The 24208-nt window shown below is 61.6% G+C and overlaps 1 protein-coding gene across 3 annotated transcripts in view; it reads right to left on the bottom strand.

Annotated features, from left to right (window-relative positions):
• Nucleotides 1-1414: 1414 nt before the first annotated feature.
• The window catches only part of RAI1 (retinoic acid induced 1), a 76762-nt gene continuing 53968 nt past the window's right edge, over nt 1415-24208 (bottom strand). For all 3 annotated transcript variants that reach the window (XM_074919603.1, XM_074919605.1, XM_074919604.1), the window contains exons 3-6: nt 3690-9354; nt 2422-2515; nt 2113-2162; nt 1415-1705 (exon numbers count right to left, since the gene is read on the bottom strand). In XM_074919603.1, the coding sequence (XP_074775704.1) occupies nt 1691-1705; nt 2113-2162; nt 2422-2515; nt 3690-9338 (5808 nt within the window). In that variant the 5' untranslated portion in view covers nt 9339-9354 and the 3' untranslated portion in view covers nt 1415-1690. The remainder of the gene's footprint in view (nt 1706-2112; nt 2163-2421; nt 2516-3689; nt 9355-24208) is intronic.

A 24208-nucleotide genomic window follows, 5' to 3' on the forward strand; every position in this document is an offset into this window, starting at 1 on the left:
TTTCTTTTTTTTTTTTTTTTTTTTCTCTCTCTCCCCTCCTTTTTGTGTTTTTTCACTCCCGTGTCCGAGGCAAGCTGCTGAAATGACAGACATTTTGTGGCCAGCAAACCTTGAGGGTGAGGGCTGGGTGGGATGGAGGGGACGCGACAGCCGGCGGGGACACGGGGAGCTGGCTCTGCAGGGTTGGGGAGCAGGGGGGACGGATGGGGCCAGCACTGTGCCCCCCCCTCTTTGCAGGATGCCTTGCAAGTCGGGGGGCAGCTGGCAGCTCTGTTTTTAGGATTGGCTTTGGGGTTGATTCACCCTGGGTTGGTTATTTGCTACCTGCGCCAGGGTGCGTGTTGGTGCAAGGCTGGGTGGGGTGTGCAGAGACTGGGGGGAGATCATGCTGGGCACCCCACGGGGACACGGACAGGGGGATGATCCCAGTGCTGGGCAGCCCCAGCTCCATCGAGGTGGCTGGGAAGGGAAGAAAAAGCCAAGGGAGCTGAGCCCACACCCAGAGCAGCGAGGGGTGAGCCAGGGCCACACAGAGGGAGGAAGAAAATGCCTCCTCCTCCTCCTCCAGCAAGGCCCCTGCTGCTAGAGCCATTTCTGGGCTGCTTGCACCCAGGCTAAAACCCTGGGGCTCAGCACCCAGAGCCATGGGGTTCAGCACCCAGAGCCCTGGGGTTTAACACCCTGAGCTATGGGGTTCAGCACCCAGAGCCCTGGGGTTTAACACCCTGAGCTATGGGGTTCAGCACCCAGAGCCCTGGGGTTCAGCACCCAGAGCCCTAGCAGTCTGCACAAGCACAGGGAGCAAAGCCCGTCCCCAGCACGAGCAGCCACAGCGGAGGTGCTGACGAGGCTGAGCAGAGGCAGTAGGTGGGTTTTGGGGTCCCAGAGAGCAGGACTGGGTGTCCCCATCCCAGCAGTGCCAGCACCCCATGGAGCAGGAGGGTGGTGGGTGCAATGGGCCGGGGTTTGGAGGGTGGGAGTGAGGTTGGGGCAGCCCAATGGGCACCCACCAGCCCAGCCAAGCGCCCTTCACCCCAGTGGGGACCCGGCTGGCACCCCGGGACAGGCAGGGTGGGGGAAGACAGGAGATGGAAGAACAAAACGGAAAAAGCAGAGTGGTGTTTCAAAACAGCAGGCCGTTGTTTGTCTTTTTTTTTTTTTTTGTCCTTTTTTTTTGTCCTTTTTTTTTGTCTTTTTTCTTTTGTTTTTGTTTCCTTTTCTCCGCCGCACATATATACAGACACCGTGAGGTTTGCTGAAGGCAACATCTCAGATCAGATCAGTGTGAGATATGGAGAGCCGGGACCCGCGGGGGGGTCCGGCGGCCCCACAGTAAGACAACATCGCCGGGACCCCCCCCTTGTACACGGTCCCCTCCCCCCCCCCCCCCCAATCCCTCCCCCCTCCCCCCTGTGCAGCGATCGCGGGCCGGGGGATCCCGTTCCGTCTCCCGGCCGCGCCAGGCCGGGTTTTGCCGGGGCCCGGCGGGGGGGGGAAAACCCGGCGCTGGCTCTACCCCGCCCGGAACGGACTCTTTTTTTGTTTGTTTGAGGGGGGGGACACGGGGCGGCAGCGCTGCGCCCACCTGCAGCGGGGCGGCTCCCGGTACGGCCCGGCCCGGCCCGGCTCGGCCCCGCTCCCGGGGCACTGCCTCCTCCGCCGGTCCCTCGCAGGCGGCCCGCGGGGGGGGCTACAGCGGCTGCCTCTGCGGGGAGAAGGGGGGCGTCAGCCCGGTGGGGTTGTTGTTGGGGGGGGGAGGGTTTGGCCCCTGCGTCCGGTCCCCGGGTCAGCAGGCACCCTGCCCACCCGTGAATAAGCACGCACCCACCCGAGATGCAGTGTGGGTTCAAATACCACCCACCACCTTGTCAGGGAAGGGGGATAAAACCCCCATAAACCCGGGGGGAAGGGGGGGGCCCAAACCCGGCGCCCACTCGTCTGCCCCCGCAGCGGAGGGCTCCTGGGTGCCCTGGTACCCCCCCAGGGACACGATGCCCCTTGTCACGCGGGGTGGGTGTGCCGTGGAGCAGGGTGTCCCCGGGGGGACAGCAAACAGCCCCATGGGGGGGGGGGGTGTCCATTGTGGGGGTGCACGGGGGGGTGTGGGCTTACCTTATGTTTGGGACATTTCAGAGAGAAGCTCTCTTCGGTTAATAAGCAACCTGCGAGGAGAGGAGAAGCCATGTCAGGTCCCCACGCGGCAGGACAGCTGTCCCCGAGTGGTGGGGACGCAGTGTCCTCCCTGGCCCATGGCCTCCCGTGCAGGATGGGTTCAGCTGAGGTCGCCCAAACTCGTGACACCAGCCAGCACTGCCGGTGCAGAGCGGGGGGGAATCGCCATCCCGGCAAGCAGGGAGCCGTGAGCCCCTGCCACTGACCCGGGTAGCCAGGGCTGAGGGTGCCAGGGGACCTCACGCTCACCTGTGTCAACGGCACATGCGTAGTGGTAGGTGTGGGGACACCCCTTCTGGCAGCAGCCCACGGTGGCTCCCGCTTGCTGGCAGCTCGAGCACTTCTTTAAACACAGACCCGGGAATTCACAGCAGGGAAGGAGAGATGTGGAGAGAGAGAGAGACCCCGTCAGAGCCCAGCGCAGGAGCAGAGCACCCCGATGGCTCCGGCGGCGAGGACATCGTGGTGGCGTCCCTGAGCCCCTCCAGCCCCATGCTGCCTCCCCCCCCGACTGTTGTGCCAGGCACCATCCTTCCCCCCGTGCCAGCACACCACGGGCGACACTGTGCCTCTTGCTCAACTGTCTGCAGCCACGCAGGAGGTCTCCCCCCACCGTAGCGCTCCCCAGGATGGCACCGAGCCTGCAGCCATCCTCCATGAGGCAGGAGGTGTGGAGGTGAAAGGACATGACCAGGGCCATGCCATGGCTCAGTGGCAGTGGTGATGGGGTGACTGAGGTGTCTCCCGTCTCCTGCCCTGTCGCCAGTGGGTGCTGCAGGGAGGGGAGCACCCAGCCCCACAGTGTGGGCAGGGAGAGGGCAGCAGCCTCCAGGCAGCCATTCCGCGAGCATGTCTGCCCCAAACCTGGTACCGGTGGGCTTGCTGGAGACCCCCTGCCCAGCTTCTGCTGGGTGGCTGTGCCTTCCCTCTCCCCAGCACAAAAATCTCGCAATCCCTTGGTGGTCTCCCAGCAGCACCCTCCCTATTTTTCCCACTTGAAGTGTCCGTGCTCCTCTCACTCCGGGAGAGGAGCAGGGTAGGGCCGTTCCCTCCCTCCAGCTCTGCTGCCCATCACTGTGGCATCAGGCCACATCACGCCCATTTTCATCTCCCATCCTGCCTTCACCAGGCTGCGTTTGACCACCTCAGAGTCACCACCCCACGCAACACAGGGCTGGGCTGGGCGATGTGACCCACCGGGCTCAGCATCCTCACGGTCCCTGGGGAGAGGGGGACCCTGCTGCCCTCCCAAAACATAACAACATAGATATGCTTCTACGTCTAAAAGGGGGGTTTTTAGGTGCTATCAGAGATGCGGCAGCACAAATCTCGCGGGAAGTCAGAGGGGTTCGTGGCGCCTGAACGCCCGCCCCGCTCTCCCTGGGCGACTCGTCGGGGCCAACCCTATTAATTTTCATCCCGGCTGGCAGTGAGCCGCGGGAACGGCTCCAGGTGAAGGAGGCTGGTGGGAGATGCCGCCTCGGGGTGCGGTGCCGTGCGGGTGGCTGAGCTCTTACCAGGTCGGCAGCCGCTTTGACAGCTTCCTGCAGCCCGTAGAGCTTCCCCGCCACCAGGAAAACCCCAGCGGTCCATACGGCACAGGCCTCGTGCAGCCAGTGCTCCTGCGTGTCACCCGCCGGCTCCTGCAGCGGGGACTCAGCCTTGTGACATTCGTGCCGCCGGGGCTTTTCGGCCGCTTCCTCGCCCTCTGTCCTCTCGTCACAGCAGTAGCAGCTCTGCAGCCTACGAAACATGCCCCGCGGGCTGGAGCGCAGCGCGCTCTGCTTGGCCGCCTCGGCAGCACCCTCTGGCCGCGCCGCCTTGCCACCGGCACCGCAGCCACCCTCCGTCCCCCGGGGCGCCCGGTCAGCCGCGGTGGGTGGGACGGCGTCCTCGCCCGGCCCCTCTGCCCGCGCCTTCTCCTTCAGTCGCGACTTCTTCTTGGGCAGGCAGTCCTCGGGGTAGTAGGGCCCGCAGAGGTCCCCTAGGTCCTTGTAGTTGGCGGGGTTGCGGCACAGGCAGCAGACCAGGCAGGCAGCGCTCAGCGCCTTCGACACCACCGGCCCCATGTGCATGGTGGAGGAGGCGGGCAGGGATGCCCGTGGTCGCGGCGCCGGCCCGGTTGGTCCCCGTTGCAGCCGGGCCTCCTCGCCGGGCGAGTTGACGACGGTGCAGGCGGTGGTGAACTCGCCGCGCCGTTCCACGCGGACATAAGGGGCAAAGGGGGGGGCCCGGCTGTCCGCCCGCAGCCGCTTGCAAGAGATGTACTTCAGCCGGATCTCGGGCTCGGCGGGGTGCAGCAACGGGGCTTGCTGGGCCTGCCGCCGCCGCTTGCCGCGGCTCTTGCACCGTGCCGGCACCGCCTTGGCCTTGCCATGGGCCAGACGCTTCCGCTGCCTCTTGGAGTAGCCATTGTAGTTGGAGTGGTTGGCCCGTGGCTTCGGCCCCCGCGCCGGACCGGCAGTGGGGCGTCCCTCAGAGGGGCCCTCACCCCCCCCCGCCTCCTTCTCCTCGCTCTTTGGTTTCTTGCCCTCCCGCGGCACCTCCTCCCCGCCGCCTGGGCCGGCCGCACGCTCCCGGGGCAGCGACGGCGGTGCAGGGCCCAGGGGCACCTTGGCCATGCCCAGCGTTGCTGCTTTGCCCTTGCGGTTCCTCTTCTTGGGCAGTAGCCCCAAGCTCTTGGCCACCACGGTGGAGCCGGGCTGGGCCCCCGGGGCCAGCGTACAGGCCTCACCCTGGCAGCTGTCAGTGGAGAGCTTCTTCCCGCCACCCAGCTTCCCCTTTGGTGCTCGGCCATTGGGGTTTCGGCAGAGCTGCTCGGCCAACGGCATGACGGGTGCCTTCTGTGCCGCTGTCGGCTTCGGCAGCCGCATGTCACCCGCCACCAGGGCCATCCCGCTGTGCTTCACCGGCCGCTCCCTCTCCGCCGCCACTGGGCTCAAGGAGGTGCCGTAGGCAGCCGCTGTGGCCGCCGCTGTCCCCGCTGTGGCCGCTGGTTTGCAGGCAAACTTCTTCAGGTTGGGTGAGGTGATCTTCTGGACGATGGCCTCCAGCTTGAGGCCACGGCCCTTGCGGGGAGGCAGCACTTTGGTCTTGGTGGCCTCCTGGAAGGCTGCCCGGGAGGTGATCTTGATGCAGACATCGGGGGCTTCTTTTGGCGCGGGGGGCTTTGGGATGGCTTCACCAGAGCTCTTGGGGGGCAGTTTGCTTTTCACCTTCTTGGCCACAGGCATCTTCTTGAAGAGGCTGGGGGGTGCCTCTGGTTTCTCCTCCTTCACTCCGCTGCTGTTGCTCCGCAGGACCAGGTTCCTCTTCTTGGCAGGGATGGGGGAGATGAAGGTGGACTTCCTCTTCAGCGAGTGCAGGGGCCGCTCGGACATCTTGCCCCCCACGCCCGGCCCCGCTTTGGGCAGCTTCATCCGGGCGCCCACCTTCCCCTCCTTGTGGGGGCTGCCCGGGGCTGCCAGCTTGAAGGCAGGCGGGAGGTGGTTGTTGGAGATGAGCTTCTTGGGTGCCTTGCAGTTCTTCAGCCGCACGTCGGCTGCCCTCTTGCCCCGCCGCCTCTTGGTGTAAAAAACCTCCTGCGTCTTCGTCCGGGAGCGCAAAATCATTGACCGCTGGTCCCTCTCCCCTGCCTCCACCGCGTCCCCCTCCGGCAGTGTTGGCCCCGCCATTTCCTCCGTCACCACCAAGCCAGGCACCAGGAGGGTGGCGTCGCTGGCGTTCTGGACCACCTTGGGGGCCGGCCGGCTGCTGCGCTTCCTGGCTTTGAAAGCCACCCGCTGCTTCACACCGCAGGCCGGTTTCTTTCCCAGCTTCTCCTGGTGCGCGGGGGCCTTCAGCCCCTCCAGCGGGGCTGGGGCACGGGGCTCAGCGAGGGCGGTGAAGGAGCGGGTGCACATGCGTGCTGGCAGACCCTCGGCTGGAAACCGGGGCGTTTGGCTGTGGGCGTTCTTGCTTGGAATCTCCGCTTGGCCATCTGGTCCGAGGCAAGCACTGGCCATGCCGCCAGTTGCCGGCAGGTCATCAAAAGGGCTCGGCACAGCGCTGCTGGGGCCGTCCGCCTCCGGCAGCCGGCAGTGGACCCTCTTGTTGCGGAGGCTCTTGCCCCGTGAGACAGGCTCCGTCTTCCCCAGCACATTTTCAGGGGTGAGTTGCTGCTTCACCGCAACTGACGGGGCAGATTCAGCATCGGCCGCCTGTGGATGTGACGTCTCCCCTCCGCTGTTCTCCTCCTCAGGCTGGATGTGGGGCAGGGAGGACTTGAACCAGCTCTTCACCTTGGTTTCCGTGCCCACAGCGGGACCCAGCAGGATGACAGACTGGCCAGAGAGGCGCGCAGAGGGAGCCGAGCAATCCTTCTCCACTGTGCTGACCGTCTCCTCGGCGGACACGGGCACCTCGCTGGAGGACAGCACGGCGGGCATCTCCAGGGGCTTGGGCGGCGAGGCGTCGTACGTCACCGACTTCTGCTCCGAGCTGGCCAGCTCGCAGAGCGAGGAGTACTCCTCTGCCTCCAGGTCTGACTCCTTCAGCTCCGGCGAGGAGATGATGGGGATTTCACTGAAGTCCCCGGCCGAGCAGCAGTGTCGGGTGTCCTGCAGCCACCTCTCACTATCTGCCTTTGCTGCTTCGTCGTAGGTCAGCGTTTCCTCCTGCTCCTCCTCCATCGCTTGCTGGGCAAAGTCCCGGGCCGGCTCGCTCTTGGCTGGCTGTTCGCCATCGCACAGATCCAAGCCGCAGGCATTTTTTTTCTCCTTGCAGGAGCCCACCAATTTGCTGGGGAACAAGCCCTTGGGGAGGTCAGTGGCTTGCAGGTCCTTCCACCGCAGGCACGCCTCGCCCAGGCTCTCCTCCGGCCACTCGAAGTGCTCCATGGCGTTCTCTGATGCCACCGAATTGGCGGTGGTGTTTGAGTAGCAGCTGTAGCCGGCGGCTCCGGCGCTCGACGTCGCCACTGGGATGCTAGGCTTGGAGTTGAAGGCCAGTGAGGCAGTGTCCTTCAGTGCGTCCTTGGTCTCAGCGGCTGTGAACTCCACCTGGGGACCCTCGTACACCTCGTCGACGAAGTCCTTCCCTGCGCTGGCCCCCGAAGCCTTGTCCAGCTTGAGGGGCTCGGTGAGCGTGCTGGAGTCACCCTGGCTGGGCCAGGCACCCTTCACCATGGAGTCCAGGCAGGGCCGATGGTTCTCCAGCTGGAAGGGTGACTTGGTGGCCTCCTTGCTCAGCATAGGCGAGTTGGCCCAGGCTTTGTCTGCCTTCTCGCTGATGGCGTCCTGCAGGACGATGATCTCGGAAGCCAGCTCCTCCTGGGACAGGGCGCTGAGGAGCAGCCGGGGACAGTCCCGTTCGTTTGTCACGTACTTGGTGAAGGTCTCGAGGGGCAGGCTGGCGTGGATGCTCTGGAAGGAGTCATCCGATTTGGTGGACATGTCATCCGGGGAGGTCACGGAGCAGGTGGACACCGACTCAGGCTTTGCCTTGGAGTTGCTGTTGACGCGGGCAGGGCTGCGGTTCTGGTTGCAGTACAGGAAACTCCTCTCCAACTGGTCCTCCGACCCGCTGAGATAGTCGGTGTCCTGCGTCTCGGCATGGACAGACTGGGGGGTGCTCAGCGGGTCAGACAGGGGGGTCCCCACCTGTTCTGCTGAGTACGTGCTACTCTCAGGGCTGCAGTGCTGCCCCTTGAGTTGCTCGGGGGTCCTCGCTGGAGTCTTGATGCCCTTTTTCTGGGGCACGGCCGCTTTGGAGAGAAGCAGCTGCTGGACGGTGTTGGAGATGTTCTCCACCTGGGAGGTGAGCGCTGTCAGGCTCTGCAGGCTCAGGTCTGACAGCAGGTTTTCGGGTAGCTTCTCCTTCTGCAAATTTTTGCAATTCCCGGATTGAGTGTCAGGGCTCGTCCCATCGGTGGGAGAAGGGTTCAGCAGCGGCATGAAATGGCTGTGGTCGGCGATGCCAGCCGGGAAGGCGCCGGCGCTCAGCGGCTGTTGGCTGTACTGGAAGTTCTCCAGGTTGGGCATCAGCGGGGAGGGAGTGGAGCTGTAGGACGGGGACCTGCCAACGGAGCGAGCTGGCGAGTGGCTGGCACTGGGGCTGAAGGTCTGGTAGTACTGCTCCGGTGTCCGGACAGGCGGCGCGTCACCCTGGCAGTAAGTCTGGCCCGGCTGGTTATAATGTTGGTACTTGGCCAGGTTTTGGTAGTGGAGGGTCTCCGGGGCGTGATGTCGCCCCTGCAAGGGCTGTGGTGGCTGCGGGGGCTGCGGCGGCTGCGGAGGCTGCGGCGGCTGCGGTTGTGGGGGCTGCGGCGGTGGTTGTGGGGGCTGCTCGTAGCCGATGCGGTTGGGCTGGTAGCCGTGCAGGTTGGGCACGCGGGGGCCGGGGGCCAGGCTGGCGGCGCTGCCCAGGGGCCGCTCCAGTGGCGGCTGCCCCGAGGGTGCCGTGCAGCTCTTGTAGGAGTGTGCTGGCTGGCTGCCCCCCGGCACCGAGGAGTAGGTGGAGGAGGCAGGGAAGGACTGCGAGTGTTGTCCAAAGTGGGGGCTCTGTGAGAAGGGCATGGGCGAGGAGACATCGTTCGGCAGCTTCTGCCGCTGCAGCTTAGGGTAGGGGAGCGCGGGCGGCTGCTGCTGCTGCTGCTGCTGCTGCTGCTGCTGTTGCTGCTGCTGCTGCTGTTGCTGCTGCTGCTGCTGCTGCTGCTGCTGAAAGTGAGTCCGGAAGGGCAGTGAGGCGGCCGCCGGCTCGTGGTACGGCCGCCCACCCGCCAACGCCGCCGTCTTCTTCATCAGGCTGTCCTCATACTTGGCCATGCCACCGGGCAGCGCCTGCGGTTGGCCGCCCCACGCCTGCAGGCTCTCGTCCCCCGAATAACGGGCTGGGTAGGGGCTGTTCTCCTGCACGGTGTAATTGGAAAAGGCCGGCCTGCCTTGCAGCTGCTGCCCCGCTAATTGCTTATTTCCCCGGTGGTATTTCTCCACGGCGCTGTTCTCGTAGCCCGAGTACGGCAGTTGCTGCTGACTGTAGTACTCCTTCGCCACCAGCCTCTGCCGCTCGCAGTTCGGCCCTGCCTGACTTTGATGCCTGTAATTCTCCAGGCGTGATGTATCTTGTGAAGTCGGCTGGTAGCTCTGCTGGTTGCCATGGAAACCACACCTTTCTCGAAAGGACTGCATGGCGCGGGCTCGTTATCTGCGAAGAGAGAGAGGCGAGAATTCAAATGAAGCATCGCCACCGCGGCGGGCCGGGGGAGCGCGGCCGCGCACGGAGTGGAGCAGCATGGCCTGCGCCGCGGGGACACGGCCTCACCACCACCCTGGAGCACGGCGCGTGGTGCTGCATTGCCCTGCATCGCCTTGCATCACCCTGCAGCGCATCGCTTCGCCTCACATTGCCCTGCATCGCCTCACGTCGCCCTGCACCGCATCGCCTTGCATTTCATCTCCCTGCACTGGTCGCCTTGTGTTGCATCGCCCTGCATTGCATCGCCTTGCATTGCTCCACATCACATTGCCCTGCCTCGCATTTCACCTCCCTGCACCGAGTTGCCTTGCATTGCATCTCTTTACACCGCCCTGCATCACCTTGCATCGCCCTGCAGCACGTCATTTTGCATTGCACTGCCCTGCATCACCTCACATCGCCTGGCATCACACCGCCTTGCATTTCATCTCCTTGCATTGGTTGCCTTGCGTTGCATCACCCTGCATCGCACCACCCTGCATCATAACACCTTGCATTGCTTCACCTCGCATCACCCTGCACTGCCTTGCATCACCCTGCACCATATTACCTTGCATGTCATCTCCCTTCACTGAGTTGCCTTGCATTGCATCACATCACCTTGCATTGCATCGCTGCACACCACCCTGCATCGCCTCACATCACCCACCATCACATGGCGTTGCATTTCATCTCCCTGCATCAGTTGCCTTCTGTTGCATCACCCTGCCCTGCATCACCTTGCATTTCATCTCCCTGTGTCAGGTTGCCTTGCTCTGTGTTGCATTGCCTTGGTTGCCCTGCCTCACGCTGCCCTGTGTCGCATCCCCTTGCCCTGCCCTGCCCTGTATCACCCTCCATCACAGCAGCTGGGTTTGCATCACTGCGAATCACAAAATCATCAAGGCTGGAAAAGCCCTTGAAGCTCCTGCAGCCCAACCACGAACCTCACCCTGACCGTTCCCAACTCCACCAGATCCCTCAGCGCTGGGTCAACCCGACTCTTCAACCCCTCCAGGGATGGGGACTCCCCCCTGCCCTGGGCAGCCCATTCCAACGCCCAACAGCCCCTTCTGCAAAGAAATCCTTCCTCAGAGCCAGCCTGACCCTGCCCTGGGCAGCTTGAGGCCATTCCCTCTGGGCCTGGCGCTGGCTCCTTGGCTCAAGAGACTCATCCCCCCTCTCTGCACCCTCCTGGCAGGGAGTTGCAGAGGGCCAGGAGGATTCCCCTCAGCCTCCTTTTCTCCTGACTAAACCCCCCCAGTTCCCATCAGACCTGTGCTCCAGACCCTGCACCAGCTCCATTGCCCTTCTCTGGACACGCTCGAGTCATTCAAGGTATTGCTCTGCGCCGCACCGTGTCACCCCCACGTCACATCATTTGGGGTTGCACCACCTCACCTCTCACTGCCCTGCATCATCGTCACAGCTCCTGCTCATCGCCCCGCTCTGCAGCACAGTGCCCACGAGCAGGGAGGGTGACTGGGGTCCAGCTTGTCCCCCCTGCCCACAGTGTGCCCAGCCAGCCCTCCCAACCCTGCTGCTGGGAGCCCTCCCCTTCTCCACTGCCCACCCCCCACTTTGCAGCGCAAAAAACCCCCCTCCCTGCCCACCTCATGTGGCAAAGTGACCCCCAGCACTGTGTCAGGGTCCCCCAGCCCTGGACCTCTGCGTTTCTGCCCCTCATCTCTGCAAATCACCCCGCCTCGTACACCCTCCCCGGGGAATGCCAGGATCCTGTGAACCCCTCCAAACACCCCGCTTATCGCCATTCTTTTTAATTATTGGGCTAATTACTGGAAGCAGCAGCGTGGAGGGCCAGAACCGCAGGCTCTGCTGCAAAAAAAGTAATTTCAACTTGCTGGCTCTGCCCGGCTCTGCCTGCTGCTGCCTCCTGCAGCCCCCCCGGGCCCAGCCGATCCCCCCTGCCCCGGTGCAATACCATCTGGAAGCTGTCTGCTCCCGCCAGCAGACGTCTATTAGCCCAGCGCCTCGCCACCGTCGTCATTAAACCTCCCCATTTCCTCGCCCCGCTTGCGTTGGGTTCAGGGAAGCACCTGGGTCACTGGTTTGATCTGGGAAGCAGCCGAGAGGCTTGTGGGGGCTAATGAAGGGTCGGTGGTGATGAAGGGGCCACACATGCTGGGTGGGAGGCGCTGGGGTGAACATGAGCCTGTTTCAGCAGCGGTTTGAGGTTTGGGAGCCTAGGTTAGGGCAGCCCCAAGGGTCTGCTGCTCTCCGGGAGGTTTCCCCGGTGCTGCTCCCTTGGCACCATGCCACAGCAGTGACCCTGGTGCTGTCCCCTCTGCGAGTGCAACAAGGGGAGGGGACACAGCGGGGCTGGCGGTGTCTGGCAGAACCGTGCCCAGCCGTGCTCCCTGGCAAACCTCCCCACGGTGCCAGCCACGCCGGGCTGAGTGTGTGTCCCCACGTGTCCCCCTCCCACCACCCTCGTGCCACCGCACCGTTTGGCACGTGGCTCCAGTTGGTCCCTTCGGTGGCAGCTCTGCCATAGCCACACAAACCACAGTGCCGATTTGCTCAGTCCCAGCTCGGCCTCGTTTCCTCGCAGCACCCTGTGGGCACCGGTAACATCTCAGCACCTTTTTGGGGTCTATGCACACACACGAGGCTTTATTTAGTGATATTTCCGTAACCGCCGGTGGCTCAGGGATGCACCGACCGCACAGTGCCCCCCCGGCACCACTACAGCCACCCACGCCAGCCCAGCACCCCATCTCTTTTTTGGATGTTTTCCACGTTGCTCCCCCACATTCCAGCTGCATCTCGCAGGCTGCACGGGTGACTGGCTGCGTTTTTTCTTGGGGAAAAGATGGGTCAATTAAAAATCTGCTAACACCGGTGCAAAAGCCCCTACCGTGGCGTGGGCGCGGTGCTGCCCTGTCCTGTGCCGGAACAAAGGCAGCAAAATCAAAGCCAGGCCTCTGGGGCAGCCCCGGGCGGCAGCAAGAAAATTAAAGGGAGTAAAGGGCCCCTCACGCTCCACGTGGATGCAGGTTTGAAAAATGAAAATTGGCTTGGGAAGACCCTGGGCTGGTGGTTTGAGGGGGAGCTTTTTTCCCCCCTCTTTCTCTTTTATTATTAATTAATGTTATTAATTAATTATTGTTAATTTGCCAAACAGCCGGGGCAATGCAGGGCCAGTGCAAGGGGCCGGGTGGCTCGCTGTCACGCAGAGGTGGGGAGGCACGGAGGGAGCGTATGTGGGGGTGTGCATGGGGGGGGGGGGTTTACACACTTGCAGGGTGTGTGTGCCCACAGGGTGCACATGCATGTGGGGTGTATGTGGGGTGCACATACATGTGGGGTCTATGTGCATGTGGGATATACATGCATGTAGTGTGTACATACCTGTGGGGTATACCTGCACACAGTGTGTACATGCATGTGGGGTGTATGTACATGTGGGGTGTACCTGCACATGGGGTGTACATCCATGTGGGTGTACCTGCAGGAGGGGTGTGCAGCGCTGTACACACATGCGTGTGGGTGGGAGGAAACCCTCGGGCAGGACCAGGCCACGGCTGTGCCTGCAGGATAACCCCAGTGGGGGACAGCCAGCCTCGGCCCGTCCCAGCGCCTGGCAAGGCCCGGGGCTCATCCCGCGCCCCTGGGTGTCACACCCCGAGGGCTGGATGAGGCCCGCCAGGCTGGAGGTGCAGCCGGGGCTGCCCTTTGCTCCCCTGTCTGAGACGAGCCGAACTCCGGTGATCCTGCCGCTCGGGGCAGGGAGGGGACACCCTGATCCCCAGCAGCACCCAGACCTGTCGGCAAGGAGCCGGCAGCCAGCTCTGCCTTCGGCTGCGCCGCGGCTTTGCCAGAGAAGGGCCGTAACAGATGTTGCCGCCTGATGTAGGCTGTTTCCGAGCAAACGCTTTAATGGCATCAAATCAAGCTGTCGACAGCAGCAAGGTTACGGCCCTTCCCGGGAGGGGGAGGCAGCCGTGGCCGTGTCCCGGGGGCCCTGCGCACTTGCTCCCCCCGCCACGTCCCTGCCGGACGTGCTCTCCCAGCTCCGAAGAAGTTTCCAGCTCAGCTCCCACTGTCCCCACCACAGGAATCGATACGGGGCCGACGGTGCACAGCCGCAGCTGGACGCTTGCCCTCAGCGGCCTGGCAAAAGCCACTGTGGCTATAGCCAGGGCTAATGGTGAGGGTCCCCGAGACGGATCCGCGTTGGAAGAGGCAGGGACCTGGGGCCACCATGATGCCCGGAGCCAGCGTGACCCTGTCCTCACATGCCAAGGAGCCACGCTCGCCTCTGGCTACAGCCAACCCGCAGCACCCTGTCCCCTCCCAGGGACACACACAGAGCCCAGATGGCCCCACAGCTCCCAGCACAGCCCCAGTGTCACCCTTCGGGGACACGCAAGGACCCGCTGCACCTCCCAGCGTCAGGGCATGACCCGGGGCCACGCTGTGGTGCACGAGGCCACGCCGTGAGAGCCTGGGGCTGATGCTGGGAGCCGAGGTGGGGCACCGCACCGCGCGGCACTGCCAGCCCAGCGCAGTCCTGCCGCCGCAGATGCCCGCTCACGCGGTGGCTCGCAGCTTGCCTGCTGCTCGGGAGGATTTGTGCTGCGTGGCTGGGTTTGGTGTTATTTTCCTCCCCCCCTATCCCTCCATCCTTCCCTGCCTTCTCTTTCCTCCCCCTTCCCTCAGCTGGCAGGGACACGGCAGGGCCGGATCCGGAGCCCTCTGAAGGCAGCGCAGGACTTTCCGTGGCAGGGGACCTTCGGTAAGCACCCAAGACCCCCAACGCCTCGGGGGGGCAACGGGCATCCCCCAGCCCCCCCTGTACCCCGGCCTTGCTTCCCAGCTGCTGCTCATCCCGTGGGGGCTGATCCAGCACCCCCCAGCCCTGCTGCTCCTCCGGCTGCTCCCTCGCCTTCGCTGCTGCGCCATCAACAAGGACTCAACGACTAAAAATAGCAGCGCGCTCTCGCAGGGGGATGCTCCGCCATCGGAGCAGCGCTGGCACAACGGACACCCCCCCCCCCACTCCCCACCTCCAAAACCCCTGCACCAAACCCCTCTCCCAGTCCCCAAACCCTCACCCAGAGGTTCAGCCCCACAGGGTGGAGTGGCATTGGAGGGGGAAGTAAAGGGATAGGACTCCCCCTGGACCCCTCGGTGGCTCTCGGGGGGGGAATAAGTGCCTATCAAGGAGCGTCAGCCCCGGATTTGTTTAATTGTGAGCTGATGGAGTTTAAAGAAACCCTTTCTGGCCGGCTGCCACACCGCAAACTGCTCCGGAGAATTTGATTATTCAGGGAGGAGAGAAAAGGGGAGGTTGGCTGCGCGGGGAGATGGGGGGTTTGGGGTGTGTGGGACAGCCCCGGAAAGTGCATCCTGCCCCATGAGCTGGAAATGAGAGTATCTGGGGGGACGGGCAGACAGACACCCCCCCGGCAGTGCAGAGGGACCCACGGGACTCGCCCCGGGCACGGTCAAACCCTCCAGGAAGCTGCGGAGCTGCTGTTGTCCGTCTGTCCCTGCACCCTGTGGACACCCCTGCGGGACCTGGCACTGGGGGGGGGTGACACCTCGCTCGGAGGGGTTGGTACCCCCATTGGGTGCACACGCTGCCGATGAACCCTCTAATGCCCCCCACTAATGCCCCTTCCCTCCAATGAACCCCTTTAATGCACCCTTCCCCCAGCGAACCCCTTTAATACACCCTCTCCCCAATGTACTCCATTAACTGTCCCCCCAATAAGCCCCTTTAATATACCCTCTGTCCCATGCACCCCGATAATGGTCTCTCCCGCAATGAACCGCTTTAATGCATCCTCTCTTCAATGCACCCCAATAATGCGCCATCCCCAGTGCACCCCCTTAACGCACCCTTGCCCCAACGAACCCCTTTAATGCACCCTCTCTGCAATGCACCCCATTAACACACCTTCTCCCCAATCTGCCCCCCCCAAATCAGCACCACCCATCTCCTGCAATGCCAACGAACGCTCTGCCCCAGTGCAGGGACTGGCGGGGCAGCAGGGGGGAACAGTACCCACAGGGCAGACCCCAGCCCCCTGCTTTCCCCCCGTCGCCGCGTTCCCCCCCATTTCAGCGCTCAGCCGACCGGAGCAGCTGTTCCCTGCACACTTCACTTGCCCGCAGATGATGATAAATGGAGCTGGGGCTGCACCGCCCATTGCGTGGGGGTGGGTGGATGCGGGGAGAGAGGAGGAGGAGGGATGGGGTCACCATCTCCTGCAGCCCCCCCCCCGATCATGCTGCTCCTCCTATCCAGCTGCTGGGGAATTCCCTGGGCAGGTCCCCCCTGCCACATCCCACCCCAAACCCCCCTCCTGGTGCGGGGGGACGACCTGCCCAGGGAATTCCCATCGCAATGGGGTGCACCCCATCAAGAGATCAATGCCCCATTTGGGGGGCACAGTCCTTCCTCCCTGCCCCCCTGCCCCGGCTCTGCTCCTCCCCAGCGAGGAATTTTACTCGGGAAAAAAAAAACATCGCCTGCGAACCGCACTCATGACTCAACGTTTCTGCTGGCCCCGGTTTCTCCGTTGCTTGCCAGGGGAAGCCCGTGGCCTCCCCAACCTCATCCCCTCACATGGAAATCCGGCTCATCCGCCAGCTCCATCCTCTCCTCTCTTGGTTTTTCCTCCTTTACTTTGGGAGGGGGGGGTGGGTGGGTTTGGGTCCCTGATGTCAGGGCTGGGAGGTTTGCAGAAGGTTGGGCTGGGGAGGATGGGGGGAGGCTCTGAAGAGTCAGAGCAAGTTGCTGTGTTTTTTCTTGCTGCTGGAAAATGCCAGCTGGCAAGAAAGGATTTGAAATGGAAGGGAAGAAAAAAAAAAAAAAAGGAAAAAAAAAAGGGAAAAAAGGAGGGGAGAAAAATCAGGAAAAAAGGAAAAAAGAAAAAAGGGGAAAAGAAAAAAAGAAAAAAGAAAGAAAAAAGAAAAAACAAGGAAAAAAGAAAAAAATAAAAAATTAAAAAAGAAGAGAAAAAAGGAAAAAAGAGAAAGGGAAAATAAGATAAAAGAAGAGGGAAGAAGGAAAAAAAAAAAGGAAAAAAAAAAAGAAAAAGAAGGCTGGAGGCTCACAGCAAAGCAGATGCTCAGCCTGAGCCTTCCTGGGCAAATTCCCTCTCTCGGGGAAGTGCTCTGGAGCAAAATTCATCGCCGGACGTAACATGGAGGGAGGGCGCTGCGTGTTCTCGCTCCCCAGCAAGGGGATTGACATCAACCTTGAGGCGCTGGCGGGGAGAGGAAAACCAGCCCGTCATGAGGCTGGAAATACGGCCGAGGTTAAGGAGGGACCCAGCTCTCCCAGCCTCCACACCTAAATCCTGCTGCAGACCTGCCTGCGGGTGGGCAGACAGCGGCAAGGACGGGCAAAATGAGCCATGCCGGGGGCACCGGTGGGCACAGCCGTGGCCATGGGGCAACTGTGGGGTGGCCGTGGGGTGGCCACTTAGCACCACGGTGACCTTCAGCCAACTCTTCAGCCTCAAAACAATCCAGCAGCACGGTGCCAGCACGAAGCGACACTGTGTCCGAGTCTCGGCACGCTCCCGTTTTTCATCTTTACTAATTTTCTGCCTGACAGGTCGGGATCCTTCTTCCTTCCTCCCTTCCTTCCTCCCCTCAGCCTGACTCACTTCAATTCCAATAATAATTAACCATTCCAACCATTATTGCGGCCGCTAATACTACCCCTGCTCCCTCTCCCACGTCCCGTTTTGCCCCCTGCCTCAGTTTCCCCCCGAAGTGGGACAGAAACCGCATCCCCGTGAGGAAAGGGATGGGGAGCAGAGCAATGGGAGCGATGCTGGCAGCCGCCGGCGGTGAGGAACTGCTGCTCTGCACTCTCCAGATGCGGCCCCTCGGCCGTGCTGCCCGGGCCTGACGCCGGCTGGTCGCCTGCAATATTTAGTGCGCTGCTCGTATGCAAATCGCCGGTGAGATTCTCCCAGCAGAGCTGCCTCCCAGCCGTCGCTCATTGGCACGGCTGCTGGACAAGCTGTTTCGCTGAAACTATATAAACAAGATGCTGGTTCGTTACCGGGAGGGAAGTGGGTGCTGGACCCCTGAAGTGCTGCTGGAGCCCCCTTGCTGGGCGAGGAAAGCCGGATGCCCCATGGCATCCTCCTCAGTGATGCTGAGGATGTGGCTGGCTGAGGTCCCGGCCCTGTGGGGTTCATGCTGCTTGCAATAGAAATAAAAGCAAATCAAAGCTCTCACAAGGATGGGAGAGTGAATGGATCCTCATCCTGGTCCCAGATTCACTCTGCATGTGGCTGTCCCGTGAGCTCACAGATGCTGCAGGCAGATGCAGTCAAACGTGCGAAGCTGTGCTCCCTGGGCAACACCAGGGGGATGGCTAGTGATCCCCACCCTGCGCTGGCCCATGGGCAGGTGCCAAGCCCTCCATCCTGGCAAAAACACACCAAACCCGGCAGCAGGCCCTGGCACCCACCCAGCACTGCAGCTCAGAGCCAGCCTGCGCCCTGCACGGGAAACCCAGCCGGGATGGGACAGAGACCACTCTCCAGCTGTGCCTCAGTTTCCCCACCTCGGGGTGGTCTGAGTTTGTGTTGGTGGTCCCCGTCTCAGCCAGCACCACTGGGCTGGGAAATGCCGAACTAGGAGGATGGGGATGGAGCAGGCTCGTGTCCCAGCCCCGTGCCAGGGTCCTGGACCTCCTCTCCCAGCAGGTGCCTCCACCCCCAGCAGCCTGGAGACCTAGAGGGTGACGGGTGGCCATCACCCCCAGGACATTTCCAGCTCTCTCAAACATTCCACTAGGTCCATCTCCTCCGGGGCTGGTGGGTCTGGCTCTGCCCCGGCCACTGCCTGTTTTTCTACTGGGAAAACTTTCAGCAAATTCATGCTGCAGCAACCAAAACCAGGAGACACTTGGCTGCTGCAGGATGGCTGCCGACGGGCAAAGGACAGACCCTGGCTGTGCCCTGACCCCCTCCCACACTCCTGCTCTCTCTCAGGAGGTGATGGGGCTTTGCCACTGGTGCCTTCATGTCCCCACGACGTTGACAGGGACATTTATGCCATGTTTTAAATGAGTGTTACTAAATATTACAGGTGGTCCCAGTCCCGCTGAGAATCCCCCACTGGGACTCACGGTTACAGGGGGCATTACCCCATCCCCCATTTGCCTTCCCGTGGCCTGATTTCTCATCATCACCTGCCTCTGCTTTTGGGGCTCCGCCGTGCCAAATCACACCTCCCAAGCCACCGTCACCCTACCGCTGGCACGGCAAACCAACCCCCCTCCACGGGTCACGGGCGCCCCGCGGATGCTGCACTTCAGCGTCTGCCTGCAGACAGGTCTGTCCACCGGAGATGAATTCGGCTGTGCCGCTGCCAGGCTCTGCCCTCTAAGTCATCTCCCGCCAGCAGCAGACAGCTCGGTAATGAAGCGTAATGCTCTGACACTCCCCTGAGTGACAGTGGCCAGCACTGCCTGCATCCCGGCGGCTCGGCATGGCCTCCTCTGCCTGCCAGAGGAAGGAAAAAGAGGGGGAAAAATGAGCATCCCCTTGCCATGAGTGGGGCTGGGGGCTGCAGAGCAACACATCTCCCCAAGCCAGCATGGTGGGAGCCAGCACCCCCCCAGCTGGACCTTTGCTAGGGGATGTTCAACAGGAATCCCCTGGGAAAAAGGAAAAATAAGAATAAAAAGGGAGTTGGAAAAAATATATCAAGATTAAAGAAACAGAATGAAAGGGAGTTGGAAAAACTAAATCGAGGTTCAATGTCGTGTGATAAATTATTTTGGTATTATACATTCCTGTCTCCAAATCCCAAAGACAAATACCGGGGCAGGTGAACTGGGGAAGCAGATTTCCAAAGGCCTTCTCCTGGTTCCTGGTTATTGACTCTGTCAATCACCATGGGCGCCGTCCCAACCTTTCACACCCGCAAAGTCTGCTCCTTTTGTTCCTGCTGAAAAACCGGGGCGGGGAGGGGGGGGGGGGAAAGGAGAGGGGAGAGGAATTTGGGGCAGGGAACTTCCAAAAGGGATGATTAAGGAGTTAATCTGCCTGAAATAGATAAGGAGCTTAGAGCTGCTGGTATTTGACTGTCCAAGTTTGGATTCAGCGTGTCTTAAACACTGGCTGGAATGTACTTAGATATGACCAAAGTACATGTCCCCCCGAGGAATTACCAGGTTGCCAATTAGATTTGCTTCCCAGATTCACTCAAACCTTCACAAGCTTCTTCGGAGCAGGAAAATTGCTGCCTGTCCCTGGGGAGGTGGCGGAGCAGTCGCTACTGCCCGGCCCCGCAGCCGGCACGGCACGGCACGGCAGGGCACGGCACGGCAGAGATCCCGGCAGCACGAGGGCAGCCACCGGGATTTGTGGGAAGGTGGCACAGCCAGGATGATGGCAAAGCGGGGACGACTGTGTCGGGGCGTGGGGACCCCAGGCATGGTCTGGTGGGCACTGCTGGGGGGGTTGGGGTGCTTGGGGATGCCGGTGTGAGCCTCGCCACGATGGTGGCTTGGCAGCAGGAATGCTGGTGTGCTGGTTGGACTCTCAGCATCCCACGGGGCTCTCCCCATCTCCGATCAGGCTCCTGGTTCTGCCACGCTGCCAAATCCAACCCAAACTACCCAATGTGGCTCCACCTGAGCCATCCTGGTCTCTGGGCATAGGGCACAACAAAGCAGAGCCGCGATGCCGTGTGAGGACGGTGAACAAGCACCGATGGTGAACATTCAGATCCTGGTCCCCACGGGCACCCACGAGCTCACAACGAGACCAATGCTCGGAGCAGCAAGAGCCACTGCCTGCGCTGGGGTGGGGGTGACAACTTCAGCCAGCACCGGGCCAAAGCAGTGGCAGAAAAGCAAACAGCATCCCCTGCAAAAATCTCTCTCTATCCATTTATTTTAACTATTGCATTCCCCTTCCCATTATTTACAGTGCTCCATAACGTGATGGTGAAAGAAACGAAGTTTGAGGGGAGTTACATGATCATCATTGAGGTAAGGGGGACCCCCACCACCAGTTCCTGCACCCCAACACGCAGGTGCTGAGCTCCTTTCCTATCCCAGCAGCACAGCCAGGCTATGCAGACTAAATCCGAGCTGGATTTCTCTGCTGACATCCCAATCCCATGGAAAGGTACTGGGAGTGGCAGCGTGTCTCACCGGGCCGGTCTCGGCATCACCGGAGCAGCAGTGGCGTGATGGAAAGTTGCTGGAACATCAGCTTCGGATGCTGAGTCCTGGTAACAGTTGCTATGTGAAACATTCAGAGGTGGAATTTACTGTCACAGTTAATAATAGATGAAGGTTTTAGAATTTTTGATGCTTTACATTTTAAGCTGTTTGATTTATAATGTTTCAGAAAAGGAGAGAAGGGGAGGGGGGAGAAGGCAGGAGCTGAACGGCAGCGCGTGGTAAACACACCAAGCGGGGAGGCAGGGGGGGCTCCATCCATCCGCCTGCCCACGCCAGGGATGCAGGTGAGACCCCCCACCATGGCCATCAGGGCAGGGTCTCCCCACCAAGCACTGGCACTAGGGACCATCCCTGTGGAAAACCATGGTGCGACTGAGACCAAGCCCTCAATTGCCAGATTGCACTTCATCACTTCATTTTCCTCTTTTTTTTTCTTTTTTTTTTTTCCTTAAATCGCTGCATCTCTTCTCATTCTGCCCGCGCGCCCCCGCCGGTGTTTTTATTCCGGCGGGTTGCTGGGTTATTTACTTGCTGGCGCTCCTCTCCCCTCTTGCAGGTGTATTTCAAGTAGGCTCCTTAAATAGCAGCGAGCCGCGCGCCCGCGGCGGTGCGCGCTGGGTCGTGCTGATTAGCAACACGCTGCCAAAAAAAAGAAGGGTCTTATTTCCCCGCCGAGCTGCCGCTGTGTTTGCACAAAGCGGCGCCGATGCCCCGGCACGTGGGGATGCTGCGGCCGGATCCGGGGGGGGCTGGTGCTGCCGTGTCCGCTCCTGGCCTGAGTTCTTCCTGGAAAGCAGAGGCCAGCACAGGCACTGGCGCCGTGTGAGGGACCTCGGTGTCCCTTGGTGTCCTTTGGTGTTCCTTGGTGTCACTCAATGTCCCCTGGTGTCCCTCAATGTCCCTTGATGGGCTCCAATGCTGCCCAATGCTCGGGACGGCTTCAGCTCTGGCACTTTGTTCCAGCTTCTCCCAAACCCTGGAACACCCCAATGTGTGTGATCAGGAGGATTTAATCCCGGCTCAGCAGGGCTTTGGGTCAGGCACAAGGCAGGGAGCAGAGGGGGACCCCACACTCCCACTACCAGCACTGGGCATGCAGCAATGTCTTGAAAAAACTCGGGGGGGTGGACAGATGAATTGGGGGTTCCCACTCTGCTCCCCCAAACCGAGAGGTGCCGCGGTGCAGAGGGCAGGAGCCACATCACAATGCTGTTGGGAGGGCTGGAAGCAGGAAGGACGTGGAGGCTGGAGGCGCGATGCTGGGGCCTCCAACACCTGGAGACATCCCAGCCCTGAACAGCTCCATGGCTCCTGCCAAGGCCTGGGGTAGACACGGGGGGCTGCTGGACCCTGGGAGGTGGCTGGGGCCTGTCTCCCTCCACTGGAACCCCCCAGCCCCTCCAGAGCCCCCCGCTTCCTGCCAGGGTTGGGGAATCCCGGGGGTCCCAGGGCTGAGCTGCCCTGTGATGTCTCAATCAAGGCTTGTGCATCGCCCCATTTACATATGCACAGTCTGGCCGGGGCCGAGTATAATTTCTTTATAAAGCGGCTTTGACGCACGGGGTAGCTCGCCTTAATGAGGAGGGTTATTCCACAAAGATCCGTTACTAATGGGCTTGGGGGCAGGCAGCGCCCGCATGCAGATGCCTGCTGCCAAAACCAGCGCCACGACGCACCCTGCTCAGCCCCGGCCGCGGGGTCCCCACCGCATTTGCACCCGCAGTTGAGCCAGTGCTGGCAACCTCCAGCTTGGTGGGCTCCCACCCCGGTCCCAGCAACATCCCGATGTCCCCATGTCTCTGTCAGCTGCCTCTCTGATAAAAACCACTTGCAGGTCCAAAATTGCAACCGTATAGCACGTCTTGGTGTGGAAACCTTCAACTCCTCCCAAAAAGCAGTTCCAGATAGGGAGATTGAGGTGAGCGCAGCTCACGGTACCCACGAGGTCCCTGCTCAAAACACCAAACCCCTGGATTGTCCCCGACCGAAGACATCGCTCCTGCCAGGCACAGGCTGAGCCACCGCCGCGGCTGCCAGCAATCAGTCCCTCATTACCAGAACTGCCTTATTAAAAAAACATAAAAGGGCTTTAAAATCCGGGGCTCCCCCAAGAGCAAGTCCCTCCCTGCAGAGCCCCAACAAATTCAGTGCACTGGTTCAGCCCTGCCACTCCCCCCCTCGGTCCCCTCCCCGGGGACCCCCGTTAGCGGCGGGTGCCTCGTTAGCCAGCGTCGCGCCGGCGATTGGCTGAAACTCATTTGCGGCATCAAGCGGCTCTGCCCCAGACACCTTCTCATACGACCGGAGGCGCAGTACGTCCCAGGGCACTGTCACAATATATTAAGACGCGGCGCTAAAAATAAGAAACGGCAAAAAATAAGCAAGGAAATCGCAGTCCCTGCCTGCCCCTGCCGGCCTCCTGCGGGCAGAGCCCCCGCTGCCACACGCGAGCTGGGGAAGCACAGCAGGAAAGAGAGGATTTTGCTGGGTTTTATTAAAAAGATGTGGTTTTTTCCCGTCCCTCCACCCTCCAGCCTCACTGGGGGACGAGCCCTGCGGTGACACACAGGCACACAGGACTTGGTGACAAATCATGCCGGTGGGGGGGATGTTTCTCCACACGTCGGTGGTTCAGGGCTGGAGCAGACCCCTTGCCCACCCCTGGCAGCCCAGGACAGGGCTCTGCTCCCTGCCAGGGCCGTCCCTGGGGCTGCTGAGCCGGGAACCGCAGGTGCAGCACCACGTGCCCAGCCATGCTTTGCCATCGAAGGATGGCTGGGTTTTGGCCAGCCCTGTGTTAGCTGGTGCCCGGTGGCTGTCCCCATCCCAGCAGCTACCTAGTGTGGGGGGGTACCCATCTGCCAACACCCCATCTTCCCTGCTCGCTGCTACCCAGGCACATGAGCACCAGCATGGCAGAGCCCATGGGGTGGGAGCTGGGAGCATCCTCCCCCTCCAGCGACTCATTTCGCACCTGGGGAGGGGGCAGATGTAGGTGAGAAGCTGCCTGTACCCATCCCACTGCCTGCACCCCGTGGGGTACCATCCTCCATTGCCGGGTCCCGTGGGGACATTGGAGGGACCAGAGGGGACACAGCCCCTGCTGCCTCCGGGACTTGAAAGAGCAGCTCCAAGCTCGGCGACGGCTCCGTGCCTCCAGCCGAAGGCGTGTGGCCGCCCTGCTGCCTCGGCTGCGGCTGGAACGAATGCATGCACATACCTCTGCCCCGGCACGGGTGTTTGCTCTTCTCTTCCGCGGCTGTGATTGATTAAAGGATCAGGGACATCTGAGAATGGAGGCAGCAGCGGCAGCAGCAGAAGCAGCTCCCTTTGGACTTGGAGAGCTTCCTTGCCTGCTGCTTGCTGCTGCCGTTGCCTGTCAGGCAGCTTTTAATCAAGGTTTGCTTATATCTGCAAAGGCCTTTCCCAGAGGGATGAAGGGAGGAAAAGAGGGGGGGAGAGTATATTAACATGCCAGCCACCCTCCCTCTCCCTCTCCTTTGTTTATGGAGAGGGTCAGTGCTTGGAAACGGCTGGCGGGGACAGGGAAAGGCGCTTTGGGGGTGCTGGGGGTGCTGGTGGCGCGGTGCAGCTCTTGGCATGTCCAGGTATCGTGGTGTAGCCACG

Source organism: Athene noctua, chromosome 15 (genome assembly GCF_965140245.1).
Source record: "Athene noctua chromosome 15, bAthNoc1.hap1.1, whole genome shotgun sequence".
Taxonomy (NCBI): Eukaryota; Metazoa; Chordata; class Aves; order Strigiformes; family Strigidae; genus Athene; species Athene noctua.